Consider the following 20,012-nt stretch of genomic DNA (forward strand, 5'->3'; position numbering starts at 1 on the left):
ACATAAATTCTTCACAGCCTTTTCCTTTCCACCTCTTGCAATCCCAAGTTTACATATCTCACAGTTTGCTATGGCAATGTTGTTGTCATCAACTTTATAATACCTCCAGACTGCAGACATAGTCGCGCTTTCCGCTTCAAGCTGCTTCCGTGTTCTACTTTGCCGGCATTTAACCAATAGCGTCTCTGAAACAAAGTGATGTCATGCCGCACGCGTTGCTGTTTCTGTGTGGAGTCAAGAGGTCTAACTCTGTGCCACCGCATAACTATAGATGTGTTAAAAAATAATGAGAATATATATACATATATATCCAAGTCCTGATCGGGAGGTAACGTCCGATTCCGATCGAGTCTGAAACCACGTGATCGGGCCCGATTTCCGATCACGTGATCGGATCTCGACATCCCTAATTTTAATGTTTAATGTTATTGCTTTTGATTTGTGCATTTTACTTCACAGAATTTCAACAAAGCTTCCTGTCTCCCAAAAACGTGTGTCCATAACGCATGATTTTTTCCTCTTTTAAAACAAAAAACTTGTGCATATACTGATTTTTATTCTGATGTCTGCACTTAGGGCTGTAGAAAAATATAAACAGATGGTTCAGTATATTGGTAACAAATTCATTTTCTGAGAATTTATACTTCAAGTTTTGACTGCAATTGTCACGTCCATAATGCTGGAATTGCTCATTTATCAAACATGCGTACACGGTTCTTACGCACACCAGTGAGTAATCATTGTTGATAAATCCCACATTCTTTGTGGGATGGTTGAGCAAGTTGTGACGTTTGTCGTGAGCGTATGCCCCCTTGATGTACGCCACAGCAGCCATGCTGTCTGACCATTACAGCATGTGCTTGTCCAGAATGAAGGGCTAGAGCCTCTTTAGGGCAAGCCAGGCAGCCAAAAACTCCAGGCAGTCGATGTGCTATTGCAGGTGGGGGCATGCCTGTTACACACAGCATCCCAACTGAGCCTGCTCTTGTCCCAGTTGACCCAAAGGCCTAACTGGTCTGGTGCCAGAGCACGAGATCCCTGTGCGTACAAGATGACCCAGAGCTTGGGTCAGCAGCGCAAGGTCAGTGGCGGTACAAAGCTCCTTCTGGGTCACTCTTCCCCTCATGCAGATCTTTAAGCGCCTTGACCTGATATACCTGCAGGATGGTCATAGCATTCAGGACAGAGACAGCCTGACCTGCAGCAGTGTAAGCTTTCGACACAAGTGCTCAAGCCTTGGAAAGGGAGCCTTGGTCGGCCCCTCCAGGTGGCAGCGGTCTGTGGTCATAAATGCACAGTGACTGCATGCTCAACCTGGGGCACGTCAACATACAGTTTCCCTTAGATGCCCTGCTGTCAAGGGAAGTGAGGGCAGCTGAGCTCGTCTGTTGCAAACGTGCCGAGAATGGGGTGTTCCACGACTTTGTGAGCTCCTCATGTACCTCTGGGATAAAAGGCAACGGGGGCGGCCCTCCTATGGGACGGTCCCGCGTAGGAATGGGTATCATTAGGATTTTAACAGTATTACTACTCTTATCGATACTGCTTATCGGTCCGGAACTTTAACGGTTTTCTTATCGGTGCTTTTGGATATTTTTTTTACAAAAAATAAGACCAAAAATAAAGAATTTATGAATAGAATAACACTGCTTTATTTTCTGCGATGTAAATTGTATTCAGCGCGGACCAGCAGTATTAAAAGAAGTGGGTTGGTTCATCATAGCTGCCCGCAACTATTTTTTTTTATACTTAAATGTGTATTTTAATGGACAGATTTTTATGTTTGTCCTATGTATGTAAGTAAAGCGACAAATTATTAAACTCTCAATGTTATCAAATAAGCCTATTATTTGGGCTGATTTATTAATTATTACATAAACGAGTAGAAAATGTGTTGTCACATCATTTAATCCAATTGAAATTAGACAAACACAAATAGATATAGGTTGCGCGCATGTCTCATCTGTTTTGCAAGACGCGTGCATGGAGACTTGCTGCACGGAGCCACGACTCCAGGCGCGAGCATGACTCTGCTTGAGAGAGACAAGCCGTGCATGTTTGTGATGTTAAAACAGCTCATCCGTTTAGTTTTAGGAACGCGCTGTTTTTGTAACTCGAATTAATTTCAAAAGCATTCAAACACAGGTTGCGTGCGCTCGTGAAGTTTAAACAGCTCATCTGTTTAGTTTGAGAGACGCCATGTTTGGGTAGATGCGCAGCGTGTTTCTCCAGTACCGAAAGCAGAACCGATAAGGTTATCGATGCTCCGGTCTTTCATAATTTAGCCCCGGGGCTTTTTTAATACCGGGTTTCGGTACCCATCCCTAGTCCCACGCCACCCATCGGGGACGGGTTAGATGAGTGTGACAGGGCATGGATGGTCTGCCGTGCCAGAACCGGCAGGCTTGGGAAGCAGATGGTTGCCGCTGCACTCAGAAAGAATCCAGACAGCCGTGACCAAAACACCCTCACAGACATGTTCTCACAGACAGGACATGTCAGATCAACGAATGGTGCTTCAGCAAGCTGGAGCCCCAAGCATGTGATGCAGGTATTGTGCCATTCAGAATCAATGATGACTCTGCCGCATCCAAGAACACAGTTTCCGAAGACTGTGCACGGCTGAAGAGAAATAGAAAGCATTAAGTAATAATAATGGGATGAGCCAAGTTTGCGAAGACCCAAACTTTGGGTTTTAATGCGAATCTGGGCTTTTAACTGAAATGCTTTTACTAGCTCTTAGATTTAATTTCCATATCTTCATATTTGATGTGTGGAGACAAATCACTCCAGGTTTGACGTCAAGTGATGCAGAACAACAAGAGAACCCAGACGTTTCTCTTGTCATGTGACTGTTTGTGTCATGCCATGATCAAGAAAATAATGACAGTATTTTCTTTTTTTTGCTTGATCTATTTTTGATTGATTAATAAATGGTAAATTGATATTGGTACTGCACGCCACTTTACACATGGCCTGCTCACTCTCTCTCTCTCTCTCTCTCTCTCTCTCTCTCTCTCTCTCTCTCTCTCAGTCTGTTGCAGGATGCTGAAAGTAAGTCTGAAATGTGTTATGGTATCTCGGCTCGCGAGCACTTTGTGTTTACTGACACGGATGGCCAGGTCTATCACATTACAGTGGAAGGCAACACCGTAAAGGATGGGGCACGTATCCCTCCTGATGTGAGTGACTTTGCACGCACACATACTCAAATGTATACATGTATCCTATTGCCAGCTCTGTTTTTCTACTTTCCTTTTCTTTTATCTCTCCCATCCCTGGACACGTCCACTTATACTGTTTATTTTTTATTTTATTTTACCAGTATAGTCCCGCTGAGATATAAAATCTCTTCTTCCAAGGAGTTCAATTCAATTCAATTTTATTTATATAGTGCTTTTCACAATGTGCATTGTTCCAAAGCAGCTTTACAGGAGCAAATTAGAAAAACACAGAAAGGTAAAACACAGCACAGTGCATGGTGTTTATAGACCAAGCAAGATATATTATAATAAATAATATCAAATAAATAAATGAATAAATAAATAAATGCAGTCTCCCGGTGAGCAAGCCAACACTGCACTGCTCTGCTGTGGCGAGGAACCCAAACTCCAATGATGAATAATGGAGAAAAAAAAACCTCGGGAGAAACCAGGCTCAGCCGGGAGGGCCAGATCTCCTCTGACGTGTCATAGCTGCACTCAGTGACCCCGACCAAAGCCACCGAGCAACCCGCCGAAACCGTGCAGGTCCAACCTGGTCCCATTTCGTGATCAACAACAGACAACAGAGGAACAACCAGGGAAAAGTAGTAATGGCATAATTAACTTTATTCCTCTGTTGTCCGACATCGACCACAAAACAAGACCAACTAGACCAGACCCACACAGTCCCAACAAATGAAACGCCCCGAACCACAACCAACAAGCCCCCCCACTCCCTACAACACCCACCCAGCTACCTCCAATCAAAGTCACTGAGTGCAGCTATAACTTCAAACTGCTGTCATGTGATGTAAGTTTAGCATTAAATACCAAGTATTGTAAATTTAGCATTTATGTGACAGGTAGTCCGTCTTTGCTCTCGGTTGGGGATGGAATTGTCTGAGCTGGGCCGGCCAGATGGTCGCCTTTTTCTTGGGTGGTGATGGAATTGCCTTGGATGGAGCTGGGATGGTCAGTCAGTCCGCAGGCTCTCGCAGGAGGATGGTACGGGATTTTCCGATGTAGCTGGCGTAATCTCTAGTTGTGGATGGGCATATGACGTTCATCTGGGCCTGGCGGAATCTCTCCCTACCTCGGGATGGGCATCCCGAGGCGAGGGCAGAAAGAGAATAATTAGCGTAGCTGCTGTTCATTAGCTATGTATTAGTGAATGCTTGGCTGAAAAGATGTGTCTTTAATCTAGATTTAAATTGGGAGAGTGTGTCTGACCCTCGAATAGTATCGGGGAGGCTATTCCAGAGTTTAGGTGCTACGTATGAGAAAGCTCTACCCCCTTTGGTGGATTTAGTTATTCTAGGTGTTATCAAAAGTCTGGAGTTTTGAGATCTTAGAGAGCGTGATGGGTTGTAGTGTGGTAGAAGCTCTGTTATGTAGGTAGGGGCTAAACCGTTTAAGGCTTTATAAGTAATTAAAAGAACTTTAAAGTCAATACGATACTTAATGGGTAACCAGTGAAGGGTTGATAACATTGGGGTTATGTGATCGTATTTTCTGGACCTGGTTAGAACTCTGGCAGCTGCATTCTGAACTAACTGTAGTTTGTTTATTGATGCTGCAGGACAACCACTAAGCAGTGCATTACAGTAGTCAAGTCTTGAGGTCACAAATGCATGAATAAGCTTCTCTGCGTCAGCCACACATAAAATATTTCGCAATTTGGCAACATTTCTAAGGTGGAAGAAGGCTGTTTTTGTGACATTTGAGATGTGATTTTTAAATGACAGGTTGCTGTCTAATATAACGCCAAGGTCTTTAACTGTATTTGTTGGAGTAACAGTGCAGCCTTCAATTTGCAGGTCATAATCCGAAATATTCTGCTCACGTGTCTTTGGTCCGATAAGTAATATTTCTGTTTTATTAGAATTTAAAAGAAGGAAATTACAAGTCATCCAATGCTTTATATCGTCGATGCACTCTGCCAATTTGGATAGTTGGAAGGAATCATCTGGTCTTGATGAGATATATAGCTGAGTATCATCTGCATAACAGTGGAAGCTAATTCCATGTTTTCTAATAATGTTTCCAAGGGGCAGCATGTATATGGAGAATAGCAAGGGTCCTAAAACCGATCCCTGAGGTAATCCATAATTTACTTGCGTTAGATTTGATGATTCCCCATTTAAATGGACAAATTGATGTCTGTCTGATAAGTAAGATCTGAACCATTGTAGTGCCTGTCCCTGAATACCGGTATAATTGTGTAAGCGATCTAGAAGTATTTTATGGTATACAGTATCGAACGCAGCACTAAGGTCAAGCAGGACTAGGAGTGAGATGTTACCTTTATCTGATGCTATAAGCAGGTCGTTTGTAATTTTAACGAGAGCAGTTTCAGTACTATGGTGCGGTCTAAAGCCTGACTGGAATTTTTCGTGTATGTCATTATTTTGTAAGAAAGAGCACAACTGAGTGGACACTACTTTTTCTAGTATTTTAGACAGGAAAGGGAGATTTGAAATCGGTCTATAGTTTCCTAGTTCATTGGGGTCTAAATTTGGTTTCTTGATCAGAGGCTTAATGATGGCCAGTTTAAAGGCTCCTGGGACATGGCCTAGATTAATTGACGAGTTGATAATGTTATAAATGGGCTCAATTGCAACGGGTAATAACTCTTTTAATAATTTAGTTGGTATGGGGTCTAATAAGCAAGTTGTAGGAGTCCTGGCAAAAATGGCAGTACAAAAAGTTACACAAATAACAAATGACAGACACATCAATTAATAAGTGCATACTCAAAGTGAAATCAAAGAAGTTAAAAAAACATCCATATTTCCTTTAATTTAGTCCATAAAAGATTTTTACAAATATTTAGCGAAGGGAGTTATGTTGATGTATTAAAATCACGTTAGGATTTTAATACAAACAATGTTTGAATCAACATGACATGTTGTCAAGTCTAAAGTTTATTTGGTTGATAATTTGGTCGATATTTTTATTATTGTAACCATATTGTAATTCCACCTGCCCCTACAAACAATACAGAGACTTTTATTAGTTGCTTTTTGCAACCTGCTCTTGAGCTGCTACCCGCTGGCTGACGTTTCACTTCTGTCTCAGGTGTGCAAGCAAATGTTATACATGTTATGTTTCATAAAACTTTACAGCTGATGAAAATAGCCATTTCTATCTTTCTCATTGTTCAGTCACGTTTTTGCATGGCCTGCAAGAAAATGTTTGACCTTATATGGCCCACTTCAGACTGATTGGAGGATGAAATCAAATTATTGCAAGTGCGATTCGAAAGAATTTGATGGCATACAAATACTGATAGCACTGTACAGCGCTGCATGAAGTCTGCGTGAGCAGAGCATTTGCCTCTGTTGAACAGCGCGTAGGTAGAGCGTTTACAGCACACACCACGCAGCCTGGATACCACAGTACAACAATGCAAATTCACATTACGTTATATTAAGTATCCTGTAGCTCAGTGGTAAGAGCATGGCGCTAACAACGGCAAGGTAGTGGGTTCGATCCCAGGGGATTGCACAATACTTATTTGAAGATTTGAAAATGCTAACTTTACACCTCACACAAACTCTGACATTCTCTCTACACAACACCTATCACCTTCAGTCACCCCACCTCCTGCACTTCAGATCAGTGAAGAGGATGTGTGCCGAGTCTTTAGGAAACAAAAGACAAGAAAAGCACCAGGCCCAGATGGTATCTCCCCAGCCTGTCTTAAAAGCTGTGCTATTCAACTGGCCTTCATCTTCTCACAGATCTTCAACAGATCAATGGAGCTGTACACAGTTCCAACCTGTTTCAAGCGATCCACCATAATCCCCATCCCAAAGAAACCCAAAATCACAGGACTGAATGACTACAGACCCGTCGCTATCACATCTGTGGTCATGAAGTCATTCGAGAGACTGGTACTGGCTTATCTGAAGGACATCACAGAACCCTTACTGGACCCCCTGCAGTTTGCCTACAGAGCAAACAGGTCAATTGAGGATGCAGTTAACATGGGGCTACATTTTGTCCTGAAACATCTGGATAGACCAGGGACCTATGTGAGGATCCTGTTTGTGGACTTCAGCTCAGCTTTCAACACCATCATCCCATCACTGCTCCAGACAAAGTTAACCCAGCTATCTGTTCCTGGCTCTATCTGTCAGTGGATCACCAGCTTTCTGACAGACAGGCAGCAGTTAGTGAGAATGGGGAAACTCACACCCAGCACCCGCACAATCAGCACTGGCGCCCCCCAGGGGTGCATTCTCTCCCCACTGCTCTTCTCCCTGTACACAAATGACTGCACTACCCAGGACCCTTCTGTCAGACTTCTGAAGTTCGCAGACGACACCACACTCATTGGCCTCATCCAGGATGGTGATGAGTCTGCGTACAGACAGGAGGATGAGCAGCTGGCTGTATGATGCAGTCATAACAACTTGGAGCTGAACACGCTTAAAACAGTGGAGAAGATAGTGGACTTCAGGAGAAACCCCCCTGCACTCCCCCCTCTCACCATCATGAACAGCACTGTGGCAGCAGTGGAGTCATTTGGGTTCCTGGGCACCACCATCTCTCAGAACCTGAAGTGGGACAATCACACTGGCTCCATTGCTAAAAAAGCCCAGCAAAGGTTGTACTTCTTACATCAGCTGAAGAAGTTCAACCTACCACAAACTCTATTAAAACAGTTTTACTCAGCTGTCATAGAGTCTGTCCTCTGCACATCCATCACTGTCTGGTTTGGCTCAGCCACAAAGTCAGACATAGGAAGACTACAGAGGACGGTTCGGACTGCTGAGAAGATCATTGGTGCTCCCCTGCCCACCCTCCAAGAACTCTATACATCCAGAGTGAGGAAAAGGGCTCAGAAAATCACCCTGGAACTCTCACATCCAAGCCATCATCTCTTCACAATGCTGCCGTCTGGTCGGCACTACAGAGCACTGAGCACCAAAACAACCAGACACAAAAACAGCTTCTTCCCTCAGGCCATCTACCTCTTGAACAGTTAAATGTTGTTACACACCATGCAATTAATAACTCTGTGCAATAATAATTAAGTTAAATATTAATTATATCCTCCAGATAATACACTATCTATTTTTATACAACTTTTTCTGTAAATTATATTTCATTCATTCTGCTGTATATAGCAAATACCTTGTACTACAATAGTCTATTCTTATTTTTTACTTGTACATATTTACATACATACATAGCTTTACTCTCTATATCTTTATCTTATGTTATTGTATTGTATTTCTTAATTTTTTATACCCATAGGCCCTTATTTAAATCATCTGTGTACTGTTGTTGCTGTTTCTGTGTACTGGATGCTCCTGTCACCAAAACAAATTCCTTGTGTGTGCAAACATACTCGGAAATAAAGCTCTTTCTGATTTCTGACTTAGAAATTAATGTATAGGATAATGCATTGTAAGTCGCTTTGGATAAAAGTGTCTGCCAAATGCATAAATGTAAATTAAGTACATTAATGAGCAAAACTTCTTCCAGAACTTCATCAAAAATATTATTTTCTGAATTAGAGTGTATACAGGTGCTGGTCATATAATTAGAATATAATCAAAAAGTTGATTTATTTCACTAATTCCATTCAAAAAGTGAAACTTGTATATTATATTCATTCATTACACACAGACTGATATATTTCAAATGTTTATTTCATTTAATTTGATGATTATAACTGACAACTAATGAAAATCCCAAATTCAGTATGTCAGAAAATTAGAATATTACTTAAGACCAATACAAAGAAAGGATTTTTAGAAATCTTGGCCAACTGAAAAGTATGAACATGAAAAGTATGAACATGTACAAGCACTCAGTACTTAGTTGGGGCTCCTTTTGCCTGAATTACTGCATCAATGCGGCGTGGCATGGAGTCGATCAGTCTGTGGCACTGCTCAGGTGTTATGAGAGACCAGGTTGCTCTGATAGTGGCCTTCAGCTCTTCTGCATTGTTGGGTCTGGCATATTGCATCTTCCTCTTCACAATACCCCATAGATTTTCTATGGGGTTAAGGTCAGGCGAGTTTGCTGGCCAATTAAGAACAGGGATACCATGGTCCTTAAACCAGGTACTGGTAGCTTTGGCACTGTGTGCAGGTGCCAAGTCCTGTTGGAAAATGAAATCTGCATCTCCATAAAGTTGGTAATAATATATTTTGAAGAATGGAAAGCAAACAGTTCTGGGGCACTTTTGACTACCATTGTCATTTTTCCTACTATGATAGTCAATGGTGGCCAGGAACTGTTTGGTTACAAGCATTCTCCTAAAGTTCTTTCCCTGTGTTCATCAGAACAAAGACATGTATACACGTTTGGAACAACTCAAGGGTGAGTAAATGATGACAGAATTTTTATTTATAGGTGAACTGTCCCTTTAAGTGCAATGGCTTTTATATTATTAATTTTAACTTGCACTACGTGGATCTGAAAGAGCATGAAACAAGGCATATCAGTAAAATAAGCTTTTTGATGATGTTCTGCAAGAGGTTTTGCTCAGTGATGTACTTTAAATAATGTCATGCGAATTTGCATTGTACCCAGGCTGCACGGTGCGTGCTGTAAACGCTGCCAGTGTGAAATGACAATGGGCGTGCACTGTAAATGCTCCACCTAGAATGCGCTGCTAGCGTATCCAACACCCCACTCTCTGCCTGTGATTTTTTTCCCTCTTGTGAGCCGCCAAGCCGATTTAAGTATGCAAAGGCAAAACTGTGTTTTCCTTCTGATGTAAACTATTGTTAATCATTGGCCTCTATCATCATTTACTCACACTTTCTTCTTTAGAACACAAAACAGTTTGAATCCCAAGAGTGGCACCAAGAATATATGTTGACACTTGAAAGTACTTTTCAATGTTTTGGTGAAAAAATATATTTAGGCACCCTTACAGTGGTGATGATGGCCATCCGATTTGAGGTTATTTTGTGTTGTGAAGTTTGGCACGCAAATAAAGTCTTTGGCTTAGGCCAAATTGATTGCACCTTATGCCTTTCTGATTTTACCAAAAACATGCATTCCCAGTCTCCTGCTGCAGCATTTAAGTTACATACATGACAAAAGGTTTTTTAAAGCTTTTCGATAGACCAATCAGTGCTCATATACCGTTCACTCCGCTCATATAAATGGTTTGTTGTTGAAATAAGAAATGGGACTGTTCAAATCTGACCTGACCTCAGTGTGTGGAATCTGTTGTTGAAAGATCCATCAAATTATGTATGTTTTACATTTTTTCTGAAAAGGTGAAAAATCATTAGAAGAAAATCTTTCAAAGGTAGAAAAAATTGTTTATGTCTTGCATACATGAAACTGAAGTTTCCTCTACTCTTTTTAGGGCAGTATGGGAAGTATTGCCTGTATTGCATGGAAAGGAGACACCCTAGTTTTGGGAGATGTAGATGGAAACCTCAACTTTTGGGACCTGAAAGCTCGCCTTTCAAGGTACAGATATGTTTTACAAAGCTCTTCTTTTCATATATACTCAAGGTTTATTGGAAGAGCCTGAATTTAAGCCTGTGTCGGGAGCAAAACATTGTTACGTTAAATACTAATGTAGGCAGTCTGCTGCGTTTAGAAACAAAGCTATTTTATCTGACTTACAGACAAACTTACTGTGTGTTATGTATTGTTTAGGGGTGTACCTACACACCGTGGATGGGTGAAAAAGATTCGTTTTGCTCCAGGGAAAGGCAACCAAAAACTCTTGGTCATGTACACAGATGGAGCTGAGGTCTGGGATACCAAAGAGGTGCGTGGCCTTTTTTTGCACAGGTGTCACAGCTTTATTATATAATTTGTGTTTTATTGAAAAAATAAACAGTTTACCTGGGTTGAAGGTGGGACATAATTTCCTACAGTCTCGGTCTCTTTTGCAGTAAGAAATAGTGACATTAATAGTTTTCCGTTAAAAATGTTATGCTTTTAGTCATTTAAGTAAAGCTTTATGGAGCACAAATTGGGTTTATGAAAGTTTTTTTTTAAATATCACTGAGATCAGACCGATAAAACATTGTTGTAGAGACAATCCTTTGTCTCTTTTCTTGTTTGTTCATGTTCTGATTAGAGTAAATTTGTAAATGTGTTGGCTGTATCTGCATTAGAGATGTTCATTTTTCTCTTAACCGTTAACCGGAAATTATTAATTCTCTGAGTTAAACTGTTCAAAAGGTGTGTTTATTTTTTAGTTTGCTGTAAGGTGAAAGAAAAATATGCTAGAGGCCTGCTTGTGTTGGCTCACGGAGCATGCAGGCGCGTGTGACCAGGTGTACATGCCCCCTGAAACGTTTTCTAGACCGATTAAAATCCGATCACGCAAACCACTCGACGAAACTGGACAATTGTGATGCATCTGGTTGTTGAGACCACATTTATCAGCGCTTTACTCCTCCAAACGGAGTGCGTCACTCGCAAATTAGTTTTGATCAAGCTCACCTAAATGTAGGAACCTTTAAATGTAGGCGTGTGACAATGAGCTGTGATATTCTCTTCCCGGCGTGTCTACACCGCAGCGAAATGAAGCTCAGGTAAGCAAAGCTAATAGCAGAGCTACTGCAAGGGAGTTTTGGTCTGGAAATCAAATTCTTCCTTTACATAAATGTGGTCTCAACAACCAGTTTTATTACTGAACTTGGACAAAACAGAAGTGTTACTTATTGGACCGAAAACTACTATACGTAACAACCAAGAATACTGCTTAACTATTGACGGATGTTCCATAAAACCCTCGTCGTCAGCAAAGAATCTTGGCATTCTATTCGATAGTAATCTGTCATTTGAGAACCACATCGCCAACACCTGTAAAATTGCATTTTTCCATATTAAGAATATATCAAAACTACGTCATATGCTGTCAATGTCAGATGCAGAGAAGTTAATTAATGCATTCATGACATCAAGACTAGATTACTGTAATGCACTGTTAGGTGGTTCCCCTGCTGGATTATTACAAAAGCTCCAACTGGTCCAAAACGCGGCAGCTCGAGTTCTTACACGTACAATAAAGTATGAACATATTAGCCCGGTTCTGTCAACCTTGCACTGGTTACCTATAAAGCATCGCGTTAACTTTAAAATCTTGCTTATTACCTATAAAGCCCTACATGGTTTAGCTCCTCAATACTTGAATGAACTCCTCTTGTATTACAGTCCTTCACGTGCATTACGCTCTCAGGCGTCCTGTCAGTTGGTAATACCTAGAATTTCAAAGTCAAGTGCAGGTGGCAGATCCTTCTCCTATCTAGCGCCTAAACTTTGAAATAGTCTTCCCTGCACTGTCCGGGAGGCAGACACTCTCTGTCAGTTTAAATCTAGACTAAAGACGCATCTTTTTAATCTTGCATACACTACACTTCCATAATATAAATCCTCTGAGGGTTTAGGCTGCATTAGTTAGATCAACCGGAACCAAAAACACAACTGATGTACTTCTTGCATCAAAGAGTGCAGAACAGTACTCTACTCTCAGCCAGTCTTGTCTCATTGTTCCAAGGTTACCATAGTGAGCAGGATGCAGTTCATGGCCAGACCTGATGGTAGAGTGGAGAATGGAAAGCGGAGACCTGACAAGAGCTGAGATAAATAGAGCTGGATAAAGAAGGACGTGGTCACCTGAGACGTCTTCACCACAAAATTTCAAATGCTATTAGATTATTAATGATAATCTTAAAACTATAATTTACCTTATTAGTAAATTTATTTATTTTTATTTAGCCTTGTTGTGCAAGCTCTCTGGAGCTTGTGCAGAGGCAGCAGCTTTTGCCAGAGGGGAACTGGAATCCCCTGGTTGGGCCTGGATTCTCCTGAGTTTTTTTTCTCGATTAGAGTTTTGGGTTCCTCGCCACCGTTTGCATACTGTTCTTTTGCACTATTTGCCTGGCCGGGGGGCTGCTTTAGAATTTTAAAGTTTTACTTAATTAATATTGCATATAGGAATTTATAGTCTGTTATATTTGACCTGTGCTTCTCTCTCCTTTATCTTAAATGTTTGCTCTCACTGTGTGTGCGTACTTGTTTGTGTACGTGTGTGCGTGTCCGTGTGTGTGTGTCTATGTGTGTTAGTACGTGTGCATATTGTGTGTGTGGAGTGTTTTGTATGTGGGTATGTCTGTCTTCTGTGTTTTCACCTTTTTCTTGTTTTTACAAGTACAACTTTAATTGTTTTGCTTAGTCAATATGTTTCATGTACAGCTGCTTTGTAACAATGAAAGTTGTAAAAAGCGCTATATAAATAAAGTTGAGTTGAGAATTGAGTTGAGTTATCTCATCATGGATAGTTAACATCTGCAGTCTCCCGCGCGCTTTGGAAAGAATGAGAAAATGGCGCGACCCATGGTTTCCCTGCATTGTTTTAGACGTTAAAATACTCCATATGAATAATTAATAAGCAATAAATAATGTCTATATTTTGCGCGGGTATAGCAGATCGGATCCAAATCTGTTTAGCTAAGACGCATGTGGCCATTGCCATAATGGGCAAAAAACTACCTCTGCCAAGCGGTTTTTGCTTACACCGTTTGTGACCCTTCCCCGATAAAAGAAAACGTTTTCGTGTTTAAATGACCATTCAAGTTATTATCTTATTAAGCATAATCTGACTAAGAAATGTGTTGTACCAGTAATATCTCCAAATACTGTTTTTTCATTTAGACATTTCAAATGTGGTAATAATTTGCATATGTCAATGTGCACAAGAGAGTACTGGAACTTTTTTCCACATTTCAAGGACTGGTTTTTCATCATTTCTAATCTGCTACTAGTACTTACTAGTGCTGTAGTTAAAAGCTATAAGCTGTAACTACATATAAATGTGCTGTCAAAATTAAGACTGGTTTACATGCACTCCTTCAGGTTCAGATGGTCAGCAGCATCAGGGTGGGGAGGAACGTGAGTTACAGAATTCTGGATATTGACTGGTGTACGTCAGATAAAGTGGTGCTGGCATCAGATGATGGCTGTGTGAGAGTGCTAGAGATGGCCATGAAGTCTGCCAGTTACAGAATGGATGAGCAGGACCTGACAGGTGTGCCATGGTCTTCACAGGCTTGAGAGATTCACCCAATTCATGCTTAATAAAAACCTCATGAAACCGCAACATTATTAAAGTGATAGTTCACCCAATAATTAAAAATTCTGTCATCATTTACTCACCCTCTTGTCATTTCAAACCTCTATGGCTTTCTTTCTTCCACAGAACACAAATGAAGATATTTTGAAGAAGGTTGGTAACCGAACAGCACTGAACCCCATTCACTTCTATTGTATGGACACAAAACCAATGCAAGTGAATGGGATCCAGTAAAAAATTTTCAAAATAGCTTCTTTTGTGTTCTGCCGAAGAAAGTCATACAGGTTTGAAATGACAAGAGTGTGAGTGAATGGTGACAGAATTTTTATTAAAGGGGAAGAACTGTCCCTTTAAACCATTGTTTTTTTGCAATCAGAAACTGCAGTTAATAAGAGTACACCATGTGACAATCTTGACCTCCTGAGAACACAGTTTACCCTTTCAGTGAATTTCTAGCTTCAGCATACAATGTAGTTGACCCTCCAAAAATGTATGTAGGTGTGTTTTGTTTGTTTACCGGACAGCTATAGAAAATGATGGTGGTGATGTAACATTGATGATATGCTGATGAAAATTTTCCAGACAGGTAAATGTTCTATTGTTATCTGTTTTAGATCCAGTGTGGTGTCCGTATCTTCTGCTACCGCGTGCTGCTCTTACGCTAAAGGCCTTTCTGTTGCTGCAGCCCTGGTCTGATACATTCACCATGGACATTTTTCAAATGTGCGCCACAGTCTCATTATTAAGGCACATTCTTGATCACTTTTGCATCAATCATTTGCCCTTTTTCTTCACGTATACACTGGACAAAATGACTGTAGGTTCTACTGGAGAGATATTTTCTCAGTAGATGGTGTTAAATTGGAAAATTATGGAAAATCATGTTAAACATGAAATTTCATTTTTTGAAACATCAGTTTCATTTTAGTGACTCTCTTATCAAGCATTAGCTTTTCCCAGTGATTTAGTTATCTACTAGTTTCCTTTCACCTAAGCACATTATTTATTTGCAGTGGCAAGATTGTTTTATTCAATGTTCTTTAGATGCGAAATGGCATGTTGACATGTTAGTGATGTGTCTCATTCACTAATAATTGCCTGCATTATTTGTATTTATGCACACTTTTGAACTCATGATAACTTTCTGATGTGCACATGAATGTGTTCTTTAACTTGTTCTAATGTTAATGAATTCAGAGTATTCTAAACGAGGGACCACATGCCCACTTAGAGTGTAGTAATTTGCATTAAAACCACAGTTCTACTACAAAAAAACCCCAAACCAAAGTTGAGGAGATCAGCAGAAAAATAGAAAAATACAGACGTGACAACACAGAGAGACAAAGCATCCAACGCATATCCTTCATATAAAGTTGCTTATTGCGTTGCACAATGGCAAAAATCACAAACAATTGCAGAATAGATTCTCTCTGCCACATATAATAGGTGTGTTCAATTTCATATTGCGTTGCGCAGACCGTTCAGCACATAAAATTAGAGTAACACGAGAGTGATTTGAAGCATACGTAGCAGTCTAATTTTAAATCGCTCTCGCGGTACATTGAAGTCGAAAACACAGACTGTTGTCTGTTTTATTTGATAAGCCAAGTGGCACAACATAAAAGACACTTTCAATGTCTAAGGGCATACACCGGAGGAGCACATTGCTCCTGTACGCAGCATCACGTCTAGGACAGCTGACAGGTATCGCACATTCTGCATGAGTGAGCACAAGTTCAAAGTGTACTCCTAATACACTTTGTGTAAGTTCAAAGTGTATATTGTTTCTTGTTGAGTGGGGGGCGCCATATTTTTTACGGTTTAATGGGGGGCGTAACCAAAAAAGTTTGAGAACCACTGATATAAGGCCACAAACCCTTATTGTAGGGCCATGTGATTATTGCTTTTATACATTTTTTCATACATTTTGAATCAGTTTTAGTACAAAAGTATGTGATGAATCATGAATTGTTTGTGAAAACATTCATATGCAGATTTCACACACAAATCCATCTGAATGCAAGCCAAGTGAATTAAAACCCATTGTTGCCTAACATTATGAAGTTTATACAATGCTGCTTGTGCATCCGTTTGATTCACTTACTGTAGGTGTTTGTTCTGAATTAAGTATTAATTCATTCTTAAATTCATTTTCTTCAAATGGTAGCAAACCTATTTAAAAGCATTCTGTTTTCACATTTATAAAGTCATAAAGCCTTTTGGTGAGGTGTGTTCTGTGGTTCAATTCTTAGAGATTACACCGAGAAGGAGGAAATCAAAGGACTGATCCAAGAACAGCTCAACTCTCTCTCTAAGTACGTATGGTACACAAAAAGATCAACAAAGAAAATTCAAGTGCTATTTCCTTCCCTTTAAATAAGCACCTTTAATTAAGTTAGGGACAACATTTTGCTATAATGCCTTAAAGGAATAGTTCACTTTAAAATTACATTTCACTCACATGTCCGTGTGTTTATTTCTTCTGTCGAAAACAAATTGATGTTTATGAGGAAAGCTTTCCAGGGTTCTGATCCATGTAATGGACTTCAATAGGGGGCTGTTGGTTAAGGTCTAAATATCAGTTTTATTGCAGCTTTAAGGGTGTTGTCTAGCCAAACGATTAGTCATTTTCCAAGAAAAAATGATATACTTTTTAAAGACAAATAGACGGCTTGCAGTCCCTCCGCAATGCACGTCCACGACTTCCGTATTACGCAGTCACGTTAGAAAGGTTACGCGTGACGTAGATTTCAAAAGAATTAAATATCCCTGATATGTACACGAACTGACCATTTTCAACGATAATCTTGCACAAAGACATAACGTGTCATTCAACATCCAAGAACTTTTGAACTGTCTTCTTTCTCCACACTCGTAAACATTAGGTCGGAACTTCCGCTTACGGTAGTTCCTTTCAAACCTTTCCAATGTGACTACGAAGTACATGAAGTTGTGGATGAGCAACATGGAGGCACTCAGAGTTTTAAAAAAGAATATAACTTTTTGTTTTCTTGGAAAATGACTAATCGTTTCGCTAGACAGCACCCTTATTCATTGGCTGGTGTCGTTTAGATCCTTTGAAGCTGCGATGAAACTGAAACTTAGACCTTAACCAACAGCCCCCTGTTGAACATTATATGGAGAAGACTGGAAACCTTTCCTCTTAAGCATCAATTTGTTTTCGACTTATGAAATAAACACACGAACGGCTTGTATGGCATGTGGGTGAGTGAATTATTATGAAACTTTAATTATAAGGTGAACTATTCCTTTAATTAAAGAGCTTGCCATCCTCACTAACATGATAATTTTGGAAAACACATGCAAGTACTTTTTAAGCGTCCTTAAGTATTTTGTTCTCTTGTAGTGACATCAAAAGCGTTCTCCAGGACCCAAATCTGAACTTGCTGCAACGCTGCCTCCTTGTGTCCCGGTAAGTGTAGTGTTGTCACGATACCAAAATTTCAGTAGTCGGTACCAATTCCAAAACCCAAGCAAAACACCAGTACATGCTAAGTGAAACACACAATTTTATTAATAAAGCACATTAGTAATATATTGTATGTATGAAAAGCAGTTAACAGTGTATACATGACGTTTACAAGTGAATTGTTGCTGAAACTGTTGTGTGCTCAATAAACATCCTCAGTCTGCTGCTGTAAAAGACAAATAAGATAAACTTCAGTAAGGCAACTGACTTGAACATATATGCATAAGCAGTTTTTTTGTAACATATAAGATGTGATATTTAATAGACAGAATGCTGTCTAATATAACAACTGTGTGTGTTTTCATTCGCAAAAACAGATAACATCAGTTTTTAAAAAATGCAGAAATCATGTTGTTTTATTGTGCATTCCAATTCATTTCAAACTGCAGTTGGGTTGTTTTGATTGAGTAATAATAAATCCAAAAATAAAGCTAACTAACACAATTTAACACCATAAATACATGATAACTTAATAAATCAGTCCCATTAGTAGTATCTGTTAACTGAATTTAATGTTTAATCTTTTTTTAAATAAAGACCTTATTTAATTATTATGTTAGTAATTATTCAATGTTTTGTATCTTGAATTAAGACATTTTTGAGAAGTTGGAGGTTTCATCTGGTTTTGATGAACTATATAACAGAGTATCATCAGCATAGCAGTGGACACTAATCCCATTTTTTTCTAATAATATTGCCAAGGGGCAGCATGTACAGATTTTTTCCGGCTGCAGCCACGATTTGTCTCGCAGAATGCCACAAAGCCCTGTAAGCACCTTACAATTTAAAGGGAAACCAAAAAATGAGTTACTCACCCTCAAATCGTTAAGTTTTGTTGCTGTCTATGGGCAGGAGTCAGAAAGCTCCCGCACCTCATCAAAACTGTCTTAATTTTGCGATCCGAAGATGAACAGAGGTCCTAGGGTTGTCAAACGACTTGAGGATGAGTAATTTATGGCAGAATTTTCATTTTTCGTCTGAGTTTCCCTTCAAATAAATGTGTTAAATTGTGCTTTACAGAATATCCACCAGATGGTGCATGGAACAACATACAGTACAGGCCAGACAAGACTGCTCTAAAACACTTGGGGGTGGTTTCCTGGACAAGAATTAGCTTGAACCAGGACTGGGCCTTAGTTAAATTAGAATATTTAAGTCTTTTTTTAAAATGCGACTAGGCTTAAGCCCCTTAAAGTTTGTAATAAATCATCTTGAGCCCAATGATAAATATGCTTATTGATTGGCATGTTGCATTTAAAAAATAAAATGAACATCATTCACGGTGTAATAAGTGTACATTTTCATTTTCAAATTGTGTGTGCTTTTTAAAGGGCCACAGCTGCAGAGTTTAGCTCCAACCAGTTCCAACCCACACCTGCGTTATCCTGAAGACATTGATTAGCTGGATCAGGTGTTTAATTAGGGTTTGAGCTAAACACTGCAGAGGGTCTTGTGACCCTCCAAGGACTGTTGCCCGTTCGGCCACACTTATTCGACAATGCCATGTGACAGCAGGACGCCAATCACTTACACTGAAAACACTCTGGCAGCGGACTCGTTGAGTTTACCACTCGACTTTAAATACTGAGGAGCAAACCTTCTAGTGCTTACGGACACATGGCTGCTTTCTGTTATGGCCAGTCAGGGGCGTACCCAGAACTTTTTTTTAAAGGTGGCCAGGTAAGACCCAGTGATTTTATTAGGGTGACCAAAAAATCCTTACAGACAGAAATTCTTTAACTTCTACTGTAATTTACACTAATTCTTCATTACACATAGTTTGCTGGTCAAAAACATACACAAACAACATAAAGTAAACAATTTATTTGCAATGCTTTCATGTGCTAACATTATTTTAAAATAATTTGCTAGCTATCATTTACAGTAAGTTAACATTTTTTATAAAAAACAAACATTGCAGTACCCCAACTTAAACTTTTGCGAAAATATAATTAATGAATGAAATCCAGTTAAACAAGACTGATTTTACTGACCTGGAGCTGGCTGCAACAGCTGTGCATAAGTTACAACTTAGCCTACTGTAGTTTTGACTTAAACGGGCATTAAGTTACAACGTACGCACTACAAAATATTTTTGAGTTGCACCATTCAACTTAGTTGAAGCGTAATGTTACATATAAACAGTACGGAATAAGCTCTTGTTTCACTCAACATTCTTCAATGATTTACACACATGATAATGCTGACATTTACAGTCACTTCCGTCCTAGCGCGCCTCTGTGTGTGT

The 20,012-nt window shown here is 39.8% G+C and overlaps 1 protein-coding gene across 1 annotated transcript in view; it reads left to right on the forward strand.

The window, feature by feature from the left end:
* Positions 1-20,012, forward strand: part of wdr11 (WD repeat domain 11) — a gene marked incomplete at its 5' end in the record, with an annotated part of 76,428 nt that overhangs the window by 17,074 nt on the left and 39,342 nt on the right. The window contains 7 exons of the mRNA XM_057341339.1: positions 3,035-3,182; positions 10,546-10,652; positions 10,845-10,959; positions 14,058-14,229; positions 14,889-14,997; positions 16,527-16,589; positions 17,642-17,707. Coding sequence (XP_057197322.1) covers positions 3,035-3,182; positions 10,546-10,652; positions 10,845-10,959; positions 14,058-14,229; positions 14,889-14,997; positions 16,527-16,589; positions 17,642-17,707 — 780 coding nt within the window. The remainder of the gene's footprint in view (positions 1-3,034; positions 3,183-10,545; positions 10,653-10,844; positions 10,960-14,057; positions 14,230-14,888; positions 14,998-16,526; positions 16,590-17,641; positions 17,708-20,012) is intronic.

Source organism: Triplophysa rosa, linkage group LG9 (genome assembly GCF_024868665.1).
Source record: "Triplophysa rosa linkage group LG9, Trosa_1v2, whole genome shotgun sequence".
NCBI classification, from domain to species: domain Eukaryota; kingdom Metazoa; phylum Chordata; class Actinopteri; order Cypriniformes; family Nemacheilidae; genus Triplophysa; species Triplophysa rosa.